Source organism: Monodon monoceros, unplaced genomic scaffold (genome assembly GCF_005190385.1).
Source record: "Monodon monoceros isolate NGI ecotype Baffin Bay Population unplaced genomic scaffold, NGI_Narwhal_1 Super_Scaffold_21, whole genome shotgun sequence".
NCBI classification, from domain to species: Eukaryota; Metazoa; Chordata; class Mammalia; order Artiodactyla; family Monodontidae; genus Monodon; species Monodon monoceros.
In genome coordinates, this window is record NW_021703778.1 from 143,285,579 (window position 1) to 143,302,762 (window position 17,184).

Consider the following 17,184-nt stretch of genomic DNA (forward strand, 5'->3'; position numbering starts at 1 on the left):
CAAGGGCCTCCAGCTCACTTTATGGACCAACACAGTTTTTGCTCAAAGTGGGTGCGTTAGTGAGTTTTCAACCGTCATCAGCTGTACCTAATTCTTTCCAGCCTTCAAGGAGTATCTCAGATATGAGCCTCATTGTTCCTAGGCCTTTAATAAATATCGTAATTCGTCAGCCAGGATGCTGACAAGGTTTCGGGGGGTGGAAGATCCGGTTTCTGGACTGGTGAAGGAACTTGCCAGCTTCGGGTACCGGGAGCGCAGTGGGGTCTACCACAGCCTCGACTCGCTATCCCCGGAACCTCAGCAGCCCCGCCCCCGGGCCCGTGCCCGGGCCCGCGTCCGCGCCCGCTCGCGCTTCCCCCGGGCGCCACCAGGAGGCGCCCGCGGCTGCGGAGGCGCTGCGCGCACCCGCGGGGAGCCGGATCAAGGGGCGGAGGGAGAGGAGAGGAGAGGAGGAGCTGGAGGGGGCGCGGCTTGCTCCCGGTGCCTCCCGGGCGCTGGGCCTCCTTCTCCGCCAGGCTCTGGGCCGGCGGCCGGCGGGGGTCGCGGCGGTGGCAGCGGCGCTGGCGGGCCGCGGGCGGCGGGGGCCTGGCTCCAGCTCCGGGTGTTAGGAAACAAGATGGCGGCGGCGCTCCGAAGGCCGGTCCCCACCTCTTCTCCGCTCTCCTCCGCCCCGCCGCTCGCCTCCTCCTCCTCCTCGATCTCCTCCTTCTGCAGCAACCCCAGCGACCGCAGAAGCGCCGGCCGGCTCTCCCGGAGCTCCGGAGGGGGATAGATTGGGCAGCTGCGGGCTCCGGCGACCAAGGCAGAGCTGGGGCCGGGGCGGGGACGGCGACGACGGCGGCGGCGGCGGCGGCGCCGGGTGGGGATGGGGTCGCAGACGCTGCAGATCCTCCGGCAGGGGGTGTGGGCCGCGCTCAGCGGGGGCTGGTACTACGACCCGCACCAGGCCACCTTCGTGAACGCGCTGCACCTCTACCTGTGGCTCTTTCTGCTCGGCCTGCCCTTCACCCTCTACATGGTGAGTGTGGGGGCGGGGAGGAGGGCGGCTCCGTACCCTTCTGGCGGGCCGGGTTTCCCGAGTCCGGCGGGCGGTCGCACCCCCCTGGCTCCGGGCTGGGGGTGCGCCCTCTTCCCCTTCCCGGTGCGCGCCCCCCACCATCCCGCGCCCCGGTCCCCTAGGGGCCCGCCGCCCCCCTCGCTCTGGTGCTCCCCTCCCCCACCCGTACTCCCCACTGTCCTCTCCCTGGAGGGCTTCCCCTATTTCAGTGATGACAGGAGAAGCGAATCAGCAGCAGCCTCCGCCTCCCGCCCCCGGGCGCCCAGCCCGTTTTCTGGGAAGTAGTAGCTTCCTAGGCCCCTTCTTCGGGGTTCCTGATCCTGCCCTCTCCAGCCTTTCTAGCCGGGTGGGTGAAGCCCGAGTGGGGCTCCCTGCCTCCGCGTCTGGTGGTGGGCGCCGAGCGTTCTGCTCCCAAGGGCCGCCGCATCCGTCCCTGGCGCGCGTGCTTATCTGCGCTCCGTTCCGCGGGCGCCGGACACCCCTGGGGCACTCCCTGCCCCTGAGGCAGTTCTTGCTCCTCCTCTCCGGGGAGTACCCTCCCTCCACCTCGCCTCTAATCCGGGTGCGGAGCCTTTGGAGCCGCAGGGAAGAATGTGTGCCGCTCGGTGCGGAATATATTTTGTGGGGAGTCCGGGCTGTTACTCGCTTAGACGTAGTGGTTGAAAATCTGACTCTCGCCCTTCCTGCCTCTCAAAATCCTGTTTTTGCTTACCAGTGGTTCTTTTCTGTTCGGCTCCGTGGTCAGTGGCTTTTATTTCCAGGCCAGCTTTGGGGGTAGGGAGCGGGGGAGATACGGGGAATCTGGCTGGCATTTCAGCAGATTTGTTTGGGTTGGTTCAAGGCCTTGTACTGATAGGAAAAAAGGAAAGTACTGCCTGTTGATGAATTCAGTACGATCAGTTTCTCCGAACGATCTAGGTTTTTAAGATATATTTTCACCGAAAGTTGTGAGCGCATTTTCTTTTTCAAAACACATTGGGTTAGGGTGGGGCATTAGGGAGACTAATGTGGAAGAGAGGTGATACTTAACGCTTCAGTTAAAATTTTAAAGTAACCAGAAGGGAGGAAAGATTGGTAACTATTTATTTTAGGAGAATGCCTTTGAATATATTTCTGCTAACGTTGTGGTTCTTCGTGGAGCTGTAGTAAGGGTGCTGGATTAGAAAATCTGGTGAGGATACCCATTTCTTTCCTAAGTGAAGCTCGTTTACACTACTTGGCAGAAAAAGTGGAGGAAGATGTACTAAATTTCACATTCTCAACAACTTTTAATTTTTCATTGAAATCGTTTGGGAGGGACCTGCTGCTAGAGGTAAAAAAGCCGTTTAAAAAAAAATACTGAGTAACTGATGGCTTATTTCTTTAGGGGACTTGTTCAGTCTTGTCACTTTCTGAAAATTGATCACAAAGTGTTATAATTTTCCATTAATTCTGGCCCAGGGAGTTAGTTCTATTTGCACTTCTCTATCTTCCAGGAATATGACATAATTAATGAACAGGTCAATTACTTTGGGTGTAAGAATCCTCAGGCTGTCACGGAGCTCTTTATAGCAGTTTTCTTTTATATCCAGGAGAATTGTGCATTTAAAACTGAAGCTGGTTCTCGGCTAAGAGTCTTGGTGTTATTAAGGCGTTATTAGAGCAAATGGAAAGCACTGAGTTCACTGCTTCTTTTTGGGAGTTTATTCAGTTAAATTTAATTCACAAATAAATATTTGAATGTCTACTGTGTGCTGGGCAGTTTGCTGGGTTCTGGGAAAATAAAATTGCTTCTCTGACTTTCTTGTTTACGTTAATGGCAATTCTGTTCTTCCTAAACCTTTAAAAAGCTCTCGTTGATTCTTCTCCTCCTCTCTCTTCACATCCGGTTCATCAACAAATCTTGTGGGTTCTATCTCCGAAACCTCACTAGAATCCAGCTAATCATCATCACCACTCCCTTGGTTCAAGCCATCATTATGTTTCTCTTGGGTTGTTGCAGTGTTCTAATGAGGGTCAGTGCTTCCATTCTTTATTCTCTATTCATAAAGATGTCTGAGTGATTCCTTAAAACGTAAGTCAGATCATGGCACTCAGCTCGGAGCCTCCCTTCCCATGTGTTTACCCTCCCCCCCACTCCACTTGCCTTCTTACAATTTTCCCCACACAATAACTGTGTTCCTGCCTCAGGGCCTTTGCACTTGCTACTCTCCCTCTGGATGACTCCTCCCCTCCAAATATATGTGTGACTTAACATGCTGCACTTATTTCAGGTTTCAGTTATATGTGAGGCTTTCCTTGATAACCACTGTAAAATAGCAACTTCCCAGCTCCTACAATACTTCCTAGCCCTCCTACCCTCCTTTATTTAATAGCACTTGTTCCAAATTGGCATATATTTATTACTTAATGTCTCTCTTATCCCATTAGAATATAAACTCTAAGAGGGCAGAGACTTTTTGTTTACTGCTGTGTTGTCAGGACCTAGTTCAGTGCCAAGCACATAGTGAGAACTCAAATATGAAATGAATGATTAGAAATGAACAAAACACAGCTTTTGCCTTCAAGGAAGTTCAAGTCTAGCTTGGGGATAATGAACAATTACAAGCATTAGAATTGTTGTGAAAAGGTAAGTACAGAATGACCCTGAGCTTTTAGTCAGGGGATTGATCCTAGTCTGGGGGCAGTTAGCAAAGAAGATTGGTAAATGTTTACTTGGAAGTTATCAGCATTATAGAGGACAGTCCAAGCCACAGACTAGAATATCTGGGGAGAAAGTATAATTCATTAAAAAGAAAATGGCTTGGCCAGAACTCCAAAGCCTAACAGCAGTTAAAAATCAGCAAAGGAGACAAGAAAGGTAAAAGGAAAATGAAGAGAGGAACCCATAACAGAAGCCAAGGAAAAAGTTTTTGAAAAGGAGAAAATGGTAAAAAATGCCAAATTGCCCTCCTGAAAGGCAGTACTAATTTAAATTTTCATCAACAGGATTGAGAGTACTTGTCTTCCCGCCTCTTCTCAACACTTTGCAAAAAAGAGTGTCAATGGTTGTAAATTTCTTTTTCAACGGAATGTTGAATAAATGATTTCAGTAATATTCTGTTTTTAATAATAGGCAGAATTTGTCTTAAAGTACTTTTTAATCCAAACTTTTCTTAGTCCAAGCTAAGGATGTTTACTGCACTAACATATATCACAAAACAACTTTTATTTGATTTTTCCTATTCTCTGCACTCAGATAATTTTCACAGTTAGGTAATTGGTAAACAAGCAGAAATGTTTCTTTGAGAGAAGATTGATTGCGTCTTTCTGTTATTTTATCTGAGTTAAACGGTTTTCCTGTGTCTCTGTGCATAGCTGGGGAGGACAGAGAATTATTTTGTAGGTGGGCTAGGACATCTGGGATGCCGGGGTAGCAACACTAGGATCGCACAGAGTAATGGTATGGAAAAGCACAGATTACAACAAGTATTCTGTAGATTCTACTATACTGTTGACTTCTTTAGCATTTCAGATGAATTTTACCAAACCACAGTGGAATAGTTACTGATTCTGATTCCTCTGGTTCCTCTCCGTGTCCCCTTAAAAGTTGATTAAATGCTTTCTTTGCTGGAATTGTAAAATAGTTCACACTTCCTTTCCTTCCTTTATCATGAGAACCTGAAGGGTTGCATGTTTTATAACTTGTACCGTTGGTGCTAGTCTCTGTTGCTTTGTGTTATAATAAGAAAGAAAAGAAAACCTAGGGGAAAGCAAGCCATTTCCTTTTGAGATTTTAAGGGAAAAAAAAAAAAGTCCTATTTGTAGAGCTTTGTACAAACCAAATAGAAACCTGAGTGCCAACTGCCCTGAGAATAGGCAGGAATATTAGTCACAAATTTGAGAAACTTGAATCATGTATGGCTGTTTTCCTAATCCTCCTCACTCCCTGAAAGTTGTCTAGACATAAACTAAACAGATCCAAGCACCACAGTTGTCATCTTGAAAACTTTGTATTTTGAAATAATTTTAGGTTTACAAAAAAGTTACAAAAATAGTATAGAGATTCTTATATACCCTTTGCCCAGCTTCCTCTAATATTAAAATCTTACATAACCATGGTGCATTTGTCAAAATGAAGAAATTAACATCAGTACAGTACTAGTAATGAATTGTAGACATTATTTGGATTTCACCTGTTTTTCCATTAATGTCCCTTTTCTGTTTCAGGATCCAGCCTAGGATACTATATTGCATTTAGTATCATCGTCTTTAACATGGCTTGCTTTCTTTCTGTTTTCCCTTACCATGCTGGGATTCTATTCTTTAAGGAATTTTACAGTTTATAACAATTAATCAAATTGTGTCTTATAAGAAAAATTAGTGAAAGGTTTTATGTCTGTGATAGGTACATTTTAGATGGAGAAAAGAGGGAGAGTATTCTGAATGATTTTTAAACCAAGCATTGACCGTTAACCTATGTGAGGCTGTTTTTGAATTGAGATATTTTACGTATGAAGAATTGTGTGACATGAAATAATTCTAAAGAAGAAAAAGACTTTAGACCTCATTCACACAAAATGGACACCAGTGTCTTAGCTTCCTCCTATAATGCTGTTTTCCTAATTTATAAATTAGAAGCAATGAGACAAATGCACAACCATATTACAAGGTAGACTGTGACTAATCCCGTATGTGTCGTAAAGTGTTCAGGAATTGGAAGGAGGATGCAGTTATTTCCTAGAAGGCTTTATGCAGAGGATAATTCATACATTCACAACCTTGACTGTATGCTGGGCGCTGTGGAAGGCCTTATGGTGGGGGACCTTTATAAGGTTTGTTATTTGTGCTGGAACATCATTTCCCATAATCTTCCCACCAGGCAAGTGAATCTTTGTTCTATGGAAAAGATCATTTAGTGAAAGAATAGGTGTTCTTGGGTGTAATGGTTTGCTCTGCTATCAAGTATTTTATTGTAATATATCCAACATGTTAAAGCTTTCTTAAACCTTGTTTAATTGTTCAAAGTTATAGTTCCTAGAATTTATAAAATTTAACATGATATCTAACATGGTTAGTGTTTTGTTCCAAATTTCCCTTTCATTGTTGGCTTTGCCTTTGATTTGGTAATCTTACACAACTGCTGACAAGTGTTTATAGCATCGTTTTTGTTCACATCATTATGCAATGTCAGTGGTACTCAAACTTTCACTGTGTATCTATCTTGGCTTTCTTCCTTATTAAAGAATATCTGTAGGTAAAACATGGAAAGTCAAAGTAACTAAAATCACAAAGTGCACCACATAGCTCTTCACACTGTTCTAGGCATTGGCAGGTGGCTTTCAGCTAATTATAACTCTATATTTTTGCTCACTAGTGGGGTGAGCAGAATTAGAATTCTCCATTGGATGGTTTCAAACTACCTGCCCTCCACTCCTCTGCTCATTCTGAGTAACTGCTCTTCCCTTTTCCTTCTGTAGCAAGGTGCACATCACAACACAGGCTGGCGTGAGGCTGATGTTGAGATAATCCTGAGTCTGCTTTTTCTTTTCTTTTAAAAGGAAGTTACTCAGCAGCTTTGGAAGATTATTAGGAATTCTTTTTATATTCCTTACTAGTGTCTCTCATGATACTTCACTTGAGAATTGCTGGCCTGCCATATGACACAGGCTTCTACACAAGGGATAACATAGGACAGAGCTGCCATTACCTTTCTTCTTAAAAAAAAAAAAAAAAAAAGCCCACCATCTAATAACTGGGAATCAATTTGCCTGCATTCCTATTTTGCTTTACTCCAATAAATCAGTATCTGGGGGAGATTCCAGGCAAGTGTATTTTGAAAAGCCACTCCCCCTAGATGTACCAACAGAAAAAGCCTGTAGGTGATTGCTGGTGAACACCTCATGCTAACAGTCACTACCTGGGAGTTTTAGTCTATTATTTGTGACTGTCTGAAAATACCTTATTGTTTCCTGCTTAGGTTGCTGGTTTAACTCATCTCCTTTTTTTCAGCAGTGAATAAATTACTGAATAACTTTGACTCTGGCTGTAATAGGGGCTTTTATGGTACTGATAATAGTAACACTTATATAGTGCTTTTTACCCAGTATAGTATAATCCTTGAGCATTTCACCCTCCAGTTAAAAAGCCATTGTTAGGTTTTTTATCATGAAAATATTACTAGTTGTAGAAATTGTTCCATGTGGTAATCAAGTATATATAATCCAAAATAAAAGTACATATAATCCAAAGTAAGGGTCCAGAATAAAAGCAAACAATACTGTGGCAATAGTGTGGTGCACATTTGTATATATAAGATTTTACACCTGGAAGTTCCCAGCATAAGTTTCTAGAAAAATTGCTGGGTCAAATTATGTACATTTAAAATTGAATGTCAAATTATACCTCAGAAAATGTACCAGTTTTTATTCTCACTAGTGTATGAAAGGACCTGTTGCCCTTTGTTTTCACCAACATTGGTTATTATGTCTTTTTGATGTGATAGTGTAAACTGGCATCTTGTTTTAATTTTTGTTTTTTTATTAATAGGTTCTTTGAGTATCTTTTCATAGGCTTAGTAGACATTTATATCTTTTTTCTTTTAGCTGCCTGTTGTATCCTTTATCCTTTTTTGAAAGTTGTGTTCTTTCTAAGTGATTTTTGAGAGCCCCTTGTATGTTTAAAAATTAGCTCTTTGTTATGTATTAAAAATTTCCCATAATTTGTCTTTTAAGTGTATGATTGAGGTTTTTTTTTGTTGTTGTTGTGGTGCGCGGGCCTCTCACTGTTGTGGCTTCTCCCGTTGCGGAGCACAGGCTCCGGATGCGCAGGCTCAGCGGCCATGGCTCACGGGCCCAGCCGCATCGCGGCATGTGGGATCTTCCGGGACCGGGGTACGAACCCGTGTCCCCTGCATCGGCAGGCGGACTCTCAGCCACTGCGCCACCAGGAAAGCCCTGATTGAGTTTTTTGAGCATATAAATTTAACATTTTTAGTAGTTACATTTGCTACTTTTCTTCCTGTGATAAAGACCTTCCCTGTTAAAAACTTGTAAAAATCATGTTTTCATCTAATAATTTTTAAATTTGGGGATAAATTTGCGTGGTTAAATAAAAAAGAAACTAAAAGGTGGTGAAAAGTCCCTCTTTCGTATCTGCCACCATCTTCCCAGTTGCCACCTGCACTACCTCCCATAAAAAACCACTGTGGGGGCTTCCCTGGTGGCGCAGTGGTTGAGAGTCTGCCTGCCAGTGCGGGGGACACGGGTTCGAGCCCTGGTCTGGGAAGATCCCACATGCCGCGGAGCAACTAAGCCTGTGAGCCACAGCTACTGAGCCTGCGCGTCTGGAGCCTGTGCTCCACAACAAGAGAGGCCGCGACAGTGAGAGGCCCTCGCACCGCGATGAGGAGTGGCCCCCGCTCGCCGCGACTGGAGAAAGCCCATGCACAGAAACGAAGACCCAACACAGCCATAAATAAATAAATAGATAAATAAAATTAAAAAAAAAACAAACCACTGTGAATAGTTTCTTGTGAATCCTACCGCAGCTTACAGGCGCAAATTCAAATGTCTGTCTCCATCTCCCACCGGTGCATTCTTCTTTAAATAACTTTATTTATTTATTTATTTATGGCTGCGTTGGGTCTTTGTTGCTGCGCGCGGGCTTTTATGTAGTTGCGGCGAGCGGGGACTACTCTTTGTTGCCCTGTGCGGGCTTCTCATTGCGGTGGCTTCTCTTGTTGCGGAGCACGGGCTCTAGGCGCACAGGCTTCAGTAGTTACGGCACGTGGGCTCAGTAGTTGTGGCTCGCAGGCTCTAGAGCGCAGGCTCAGTAGTTGTGGCGCACGGGCTTAGTTGCTGCGCGGCATGTGGGATCTTCGCAGCCCAGAGCTTAAACCCGTGTCCCTGCATTGGCAGGCGGATTCTTAACCACTGCACCACCAGGGAAGTCCCCCACCACTGCATTCTATATATTGTTTTCCCTCCATTTAATACATCTTTTTTTTTTTTTAACATCTTTACTGGAGTATAATTGCTTTACAATGGTGTGTTAGTTTCTGCTTTATAACATGGTGAATCAGCTATACATATATCCCCATATCTCCTCCCTCTTGCGTCTCCCTCCCACCCTTCCTATCCCACACCTCTAGGTGGTCACAAAGCACGGAGCTGATCTCCCTGTGCTATGCGGCTGATTCCCACCATTTAATATATCTTAAACACCTGTGCATCAGTACCAAATGGGCTTCCTCAGTGTTTTATTTAAATTGAGATATATTTGATATATAGCATTATATTAGTTTCAGGTATACAACATAATGTTTGAATATTTGTATATGTTGTGAAATGATCACCACAATAAATCTGGTTAACATCTTTTACCATACATAGTTAGGAAGTTTTTTTCTAGTGATGAGAACTTTTAAGATTTATTCTCTTGGGAACTTTCAAATATATGATACAGTAGTATTAACTGTAATCACCTGTACATTACATCCTCATGATATAACGGCAAGTTTGTACCTTTTGACCCATTCACCCATTTCACCCACCCCCTACCCCTACCTCTGTCAACCACCAATCTGTGCTTTATACAGCATCTATGGTCTGTGTTTTGTTTTGCTTTGTTTTTAGACCCCACATATGAGATCATACAGTATTTGTCTTTCTCTTTCTGGTTTTTTGTACTTAGCATAATGCCAAACAAGGTCTATCCATGTTGCTGCGAATGGCAAGATTTCCTTTTTTGTGGCTGACTAGTATTTCATTATATATATAATCACATTTTCTTTATCCATTCATCCATTGATGCACATTTAGGTTGCTTCCGTGTCTTGGCTATTGTAAATAATGCTGCAGTGAACATGGGAATGCATATATCTTTTTGAGTTAATATTTTCGTTTCCTTCAGATAAATATGCAGAAGTGGAATTGCTGGATCATATGGTGATTCTATTTTTAATTTTTTAATTTTTTATTTTATTTTTCTTTTGCGGTATGCGGGTCCCTCACTGTTGTGGCCTCTCCCGTTGCGGAGCACAGGCTCTGGACGTGCAGGCTCAGCAGCCATGGCTCACGGGCCCAGCCGCTCCGCGGCATGTGGGACCTTCCCAGACCGGGGCACGAACACGTGTCCCCTGCATCAGCAGGTGGACCCTCAACCACTGCACCACCAGGGAAGCCCTATTTTTAATTTTTTGAGGCACCTCTGTACTGTTTTCAATAGTGGCTGTACCACTTTATGTTCTCATCAACAGTGCACAAGGGTTCTCTTTTCTCCACATCCTTGTTAACACTTGCTCTTTATTGTCTTTTTGATATTAGCCATTTTTACAGGTGTGAGGTGATATCTCATTGTGGTTTTGATTTGTTGAGGATTTTTGCATCTATTCATCAGTGTTATTGGCCTGTAATTTTCTTTTCTTGTGGTATCTGGTTTTGGTATCAGGGTAATGCTGGCCTCATCAAGTGAGTTTGTAAGTGTTCCTTTGTTTTGTGTTTTTGGGAAGACTTTGAGAAGGATTGGTATTAGGTTTTTAAATGTTTGGTAGAATTCACCAGTGAAGCTGTCTGGTCCTGGACTTTTGTTGGGTTTAGTTTTTTTATTTTTAATAGTTCCATAGTAATGCATTGCATGGCTATATTATTTATCATGTTACCTGCTGATAGATATTTAATTTGTTTATAGCCTTTTGCTAACACAAACCATGCTGCAGGAAATAATCATACAGATGTCGTCTCACATGTGTCTAGATACAATATTAAGATAAATTCCTAGAAATGAGATTGGTTGGTCAACAGGGTAAATGCTTTTGTAGTTTTGAAAGAGAGTGCCAAATTGCCCTCCAGAGGGATTGTACCACTTAACTGGCATGCCCGCAGGTAGTGTATCAGACCCTCTTAGTGCTCCTGTGTGCCACAGCCTCACATAGTTTTGCGATTTTCATAGGTAAGAAATAGTATCTTAGAGTGGTTTTAATTGGCATTTGTCCTACTTTGAGTGGGATTGAGCTGCTTTTCATAAGCTTCAGGGTCATTTTTTTCCTATTTTTCTGTAGTAGTTCATATGCTTTATCCATTTTCTACTAGGTTATATGTTAAGAATTAATTATATGTTAGTCCTCTGTAATCTAATTGCAAACATCTGATAGTTTTTACAGTTCATCCAATTTGGAATTTATTTTGCTGTAAGCAATATATGAGTGTCTAGTTAAAAAAAAATTTTTTTTTGATAGGCAATTGTCCCAATCAACCTAATGTATTAAGCAATCCTGTCTTTTTCTCAGTGATTTAAATGCCACCTTTCTAATCTAAGTTTCCATGGGGGTATTTGCATTTTGTTTTATCAATATGTCTTACATGAATACCATACTTTTTTAAAAAATAAATTTATTTTCTTTTATTTATTTTTGGCTAAGTTGGGTCTTTGTTACTGTGTGCAGGCTTTCTCTAGTTGCGGTGAGCGGGGCTACTCTTCGCTGTGATGCGCCGGCTTCTCATTGCGGTGGCTTCTCTTGTTGCGGAACACGGGCTCTATGCGTGCGGGCTTCATTAGTTGTGGCTCGCAGGCTCTAGAGCGCAGGCTCAGTAGTTGTGGTGCACGGGCTTAGCTGCTCCGTGGCATGTGGGATCGTCCCGGACCAGGGACGATCCTATGTCCCCTTGAACCCGTGTCCCCTGCATTGGCAGGTGGATTCTTAACCACAGCGCCACCAGGGAAGCCCAATACCATACTTTTTTTAGTGATCTTAGTTTTATGTATTTTTCCTTCTTAGTAATAGTCTTACCTTGTTATTTCTTCTTCTTGTTATTTCTTTGGCTATTCTTGCATGTTTATTCCTCCATTTTGTTACATTTCCCAGGGATGTTGCTGAATTTTTTACTGAAAAGTATTGAATTTTGGATTACTTTAGGGAGGTTTGATGTCTTTATAATATTGAGTGAAGGTGAACTCTTCATTTCTTTTATGTCCCTCAGTAGATTTTTTTTAAAGGAGTTTTCTTTATGTTAACCTTGCACATTTTCCCTTAGGATTATTATTCTTAGATTTTTGTTTCTAACACTACTGTAAGTGCAACCAATTCTTTCTAACTGATTGTTGCTTATTATGTAAGAAAAATCATGATTTTTTAAAAAACCTTATTTTAGAATAGTTCTAGATGTATAGAAAAATTGTAAACATAGTTCAGAGAGATCCTATATATCCTACACCCAGTTTCTCCTGTTGTTAACATCTTAGTTTACTGTGGCACATTTGTCACAAGAAATGAATCAATATTAATACACCATTATTAACTTATAATCTGTACTTTGTACAGATTTCTTTCTTTTTTTAACTAATGTCCTTTTTTTCTGTTCCAGGATCCCATCCAAATCTATTGATTTCAATTTATTAAATTTGCAACCAGACACTGTAGAATTAGGTTATTCTTTCTAATAATTTTTCTGTTTACTTTAAAAGGATTTTCAGATATGCAGTTATATTTGTAAATAATAATTTTAACTTCTTCCCAATATTTATACTTTTTTCTCTTGTGTAATTGCTTGGTATGGTACTTTACGTATCTATTGATGTAATAAATAATGTTGAAAATACGAACAACCTTGCCTTGTACCCTTCTTTAATGGGAATTTTAGTGTTTTACCATTGAGCATACTAAGTTTTTTTTGGAATATAGATTCTTTTTTCTTTACTATGTTATGGAAGTATTTGTCCATTTTCCAGTGACTTCTGGTGGTTCACTATCAGACTGATGTTTACCTCTGTGTATTCTGAGGTCTCACAAGTCTTACCTACGTCATCTTCTTTTTTGTAGTTAATCTTTGTTTTCTCTGAACCATTTCTACTCAGAGGTCTTTTTGTTTGCTTATCTCAGATTTGTCACTACATTGCTCAAGCATTATTAACAACGTCAGATAGTTCTTGTGCTATTATATGCCCATGCACTATCTCCTTTCAAGTTTTCTCACTTAATACTCATTGTAGCCCTGTGAAATGAAGATACTGTTTTTATCCCTATTTTTCTGATGAGGAAGCAGAGGCTCCTAGAAGTTAAACCACTGGTTCAGGGTTATGTAGATTGCCTCTGCCGTTTTTCCCTCTGGCCTCCAGAGGACCATCACGGTCACCCTCCACCGTGTTCCTCCACAGTCTTGCAAGGTGCTTTTCTGATTAATCTGTTTCTGAAAGCCTACTTGTGATTGATTGGGATGAACTAAGTGTCCCTGGATCTTTTTCAATATGTATTCTGAATCTAGAACTCTCAGAGCTGGCCTTGAAATCACCATCTAATTATATCTTTAATCTTGGCTCCCCTTCCCAGCTAGCATATTATATGAATACAGTGGAAGCCCATTATAAATCTCCCAGGGATTTAGTTACGGTTCTCACATAGAGTTAAAGTGAGATAATTTGTCTCACTCGTCCTTTTGGAGGGAGAGGTTAGTTAGCCTTGTTCTGTAGAATGTACAGGCACACCTCGTTTTACTGCACTTCGCTTTATTATGCTTCACAGGTACTGCATTTTTTAACATGTTGAAGGTTTGTGGCAACCCTGCATTGAGCAAGTCTTTTGGTGCCGTTTTTCCAACAGCACTGTTCTCTTTGTGTCTCTGTGTCACGTTTTGGTAATTCTCACAATATTTCAAAATTTTCATTATTATCAAATTTGTTATGGTGATCAGTGGTCGTTGTTTACTATTGCAAGAAAATTCTGACTTGCTGAAGGCTTAGATGATGGTTAGCATTTTTTAGCAATGAAGTATTTTTACATTAAGGTAAAAATATATAAGGTAAAAAGTACAAAAAAATAAGGTAAAAAGTACATTTTTTCTAGCCATAATGCTATTGCACACTTAATAGACTACAGTATAGTGTAAATATATATATATATATATACACACATATGTTCATGCACTGGGAAACCAGAAAATTTGTGCGACTTGCTTTACTGTGCTCTTCACTTTATTGCAGTGGTCTGGAAGCAAACCTGCAATATCTCCAAGGTATGCCTGTATTATAAATGGATTTTACGAAAATTTAATATCCTTTTACTAGTTGGTCTTATACAGGCCTCTTTCCTTGCTGTGTTTGTATAAAATACTATTTCTTCTTGCCGCTGCTACTACTATTACATGTGCTCCTTCACTCCAGCTACAGAGATGCAACATTTGCAGTCTGTTTATATCCTGTCCATTAGTCTTTTATGAACAAAATCTGGAACTGTAGTCCTTATGAATAGGTAAATAGCAGCAAGAGAAGCAGTTGTTTCAAGGACTGGCACTTTTCGGGAAATTCTAACCTAACTTTGGCACAGCGGTGCTATTGGTTTCTAGTGGGTAGAGGCCAGGGAAGGTGCTAAACATCCTATATTGCATAGGACAGCCCCCAGCAACATATAAGATTATCTGGCTCAAAATGTCAACAGTGCTGGGGCTGCGAAACTTTGCTCTAGCGCATTCCTTCTTAGTGGGTATGTTGTTGTCCTCAAGGGGGCAAAAATTAGTTCTTGGGTTGGGGGGTGGTAGTCAAATATTTTTGTGTACAGAGTACAGATGTGCACACAGTACATATAGATATACAGTGTTCCTGTGGTGGTAAACTTTCATGAGGGGCAGTGTTTAGAAAACCTGCACTTCTGTGTGTTTCTCCTTTACTCTCACGCTGCTATACTCACAGCACTTCTGACACCAGATGTGTGGGGTTTTCCCCCACACAAGCAATTCTCTGAGACACTGGCTGGGAGTCCTACAGTTTAATTCAACTCTGATGCTGTCCACCTGGAGACAGCGTCAAATCCCACAGGTTAAGTTCTCAGTCCCACGAGACTGCTCCTCTTCCCCACAATTAAGATGCCAGTCCAAAGTCCAGGTTGTTACTTGTGCTTCTGACCGACTGACTGTAAATCACTGGCTCCCGTGACCCCATCCTGAGGTTTGATTGATTTCCTAGAGAGGTTTACGGAACTCAGGAAAACAGTTTACTTACTGTTTACCAGTTTATTATAAAAGGCTATGATAAAAGATACAGGTGCACCTCCAGCTGGAAGGGGTGCATAGAGCAGTATATGCAGGAAAGAGCGCGAAGCTTTCATGCCCTCTGTGGGTGTGCCACCCTCCAGCACCTCCCCGTGTTCACCAACTTGGAAACTCTCAGAACGTCATACTATTGGGATTTTATGGAGGTTTCATCACATAGGCATGATCAATTATTAACTCCATTTCCAGCCCCTCTCTCCTATGGAGAATGAGAGATGAGGCTGAAAATCCCAAGCTTCCAATCATGGCTTGGTCTTTCTGGTGACCAGCCCCCATCCAGGAGTCCACCCAGAGTCACCTCATTAGAACAAAAGGCATTCCCGTCACCCAGGAACTTCCAAGGGATTTAGGTGACAGGAACCAGAGCCAAAGACCAAATATTAGAACAGAAGATGCTCCTTGCGCTCTTATCATTTAGGAAACCGCAAGGGTTTTAGGAGCTCTGTATCAAGAACCGGGGACAGAAGCCAATCTATGTATTTTTTATTATTTCACAGGGAGTAATTAGGGAAAAAATGCCTAAAAAGACTCCTTAGGAGAGCAATAATTAAAAAAAAAGTTGAGAAACACTGCCTTGGAGGGAGACTGTCTAGTGTAGTGGTTAAAAACTCAGATTCTTAACCGCTAGAGTCAGACTGGATGTAAATCCTGTTTCTGCCACTTACCGGCTGCAGGCAATGACTTCATTGTCTAAGTTTTCTTATCTGTAAGATAGAAATAATAATAGCACTTTCTTCAAAGGATTGTTGTGAGGCAATCCATTTACAGTACCTGGCACTTGGTAAAACAATAGTCATCCTCCTTAAGATGCTCAAGGAGAGAAAGGATCTTATTTATTGCAGTGTTTACAGTCCTTAGAAGAATATCTGGGGCTTAATAGGTGTTCAGTAAATATATGTTGAATGAATGAATAAAACTCTTTTTTATTGATTTAAGTGTGTCAGAGTTGCCATTATGGAAACTGAGGAAGTGGTGGTAGTAAGATAAGCTATACTCTCCATTCTTTTTTTCTGGTAGGCAGCTTTCATATTTATCTCACCTAAAGTCTAGTGTGTGATGCATTCCCTATTTTAGCATTTACTTTTAAAGGAAGAAGTGGATTATATAGCATGCAATACCATTATTCTGTTTCAAGCCAATTGAGTGAGCTCAGGGCAAAAACGAAATATGGGTTTTGTTAGTACTCTCATGAGAGCTAGTATACTTTTTTTTTTTTTTTTTTGTGGTATGCAGGCCTCTCACTGTTGTGGCCTCTCCCGTTGTGGAGCACAGGCTCTGGACGCGCAGGCTCAGCGGCCATGGCTCACGGGCCCAGCCACTCCGCGGCATGTGGGATCTTCCCAGACTGGGGCACGAACCCGTGTCCCCTGCATCGGCAGGCGGACTCTCAACCACTGCGCCACCAGGGAAGCCCAAGAGCTAGTATACTTTTAATTACAAATTTTACTGACTTACATTCTTGTGTTAGGACCTCAGCTTGCAATTTATTCCATTCTATTTGAGTGAAACATAAAAGAATACACAAGTAATAATGTTTGATAACCTAATTTTTTGTGTATATTCATATTTTATTTAAAAATATTTATTTTTACTTGATCCTTGTAGTTTTACTTTGGTTTAATGCTTTTGTTATTGAATTAAATTCTTTTGAGTTTTAAGCCTTAAATTTGAACTGTTACTTATTTTGTGCTTGTATAGTACACTGCTTTTATAGGAGTATAGCTAATAAGTGCAAGAAGAGTCCCATTATTTTACATATGTTTGCCTATAAAATAATCTCACGGAATATATCTTGAACTATTGTTTTGTGAGGTATAGTAAAAAGGTAACCTAGCTTCTATTCTTTAGAATTGCAAAGTCATGTTGACAGATTTCTTATTTTCACTTACTATAAATCCTGAAAAATTATTTCAATAGAGTATATCAGAAACAAATAGAATAAAGAAATAGGTCAAAAAAAAAAAGAAATAGGTCAAGCAATTTAAGTTGGACTTTATGACATAGCTTCTGGTCCTCATATTTACCGTTTAGATGAATTGTTTTTATCAGTTTACTCAGGGATTTATTTAGACTGATTAAACGATTAAAAGAGTGATTCATACAGCAAAATGTCAAGTTACTAATTTATGA

The 17,184-nt window shown here is 41.5% G+C and overlaps 1 protein-coding gene across 4 annotated transcripts in view; it reads left to right on the plus strand.

Moving 5' to 3' along the window:
* The first annotated feature begins 446 nt into the window (after positions 1–446).
* Positions 447–17,184, plus strand: part of PCNX1 (pecanex 1) — a 168,274-nt gene continuing 151,536 nt past the window's right edge. For 3 of the 4 annotated variants that reach the window (XM_029236696.1, XM_029236697.1, XM_029236698.1), the window contains exon 1: positions 515–1,018. In XM_029236696.1, coding sequence (XP_029092529.1) covers positions 866–1,018 — 153 coding nt within the window. In that variant the 5' untranslated portion in view covers positions 515–865. Of the gene's footprint in view, positions 1,019–17,184 lie in introns of all 4 variants that reach the window. The other variant, XM_029236695.1, reaches the window with a different exon arrangement.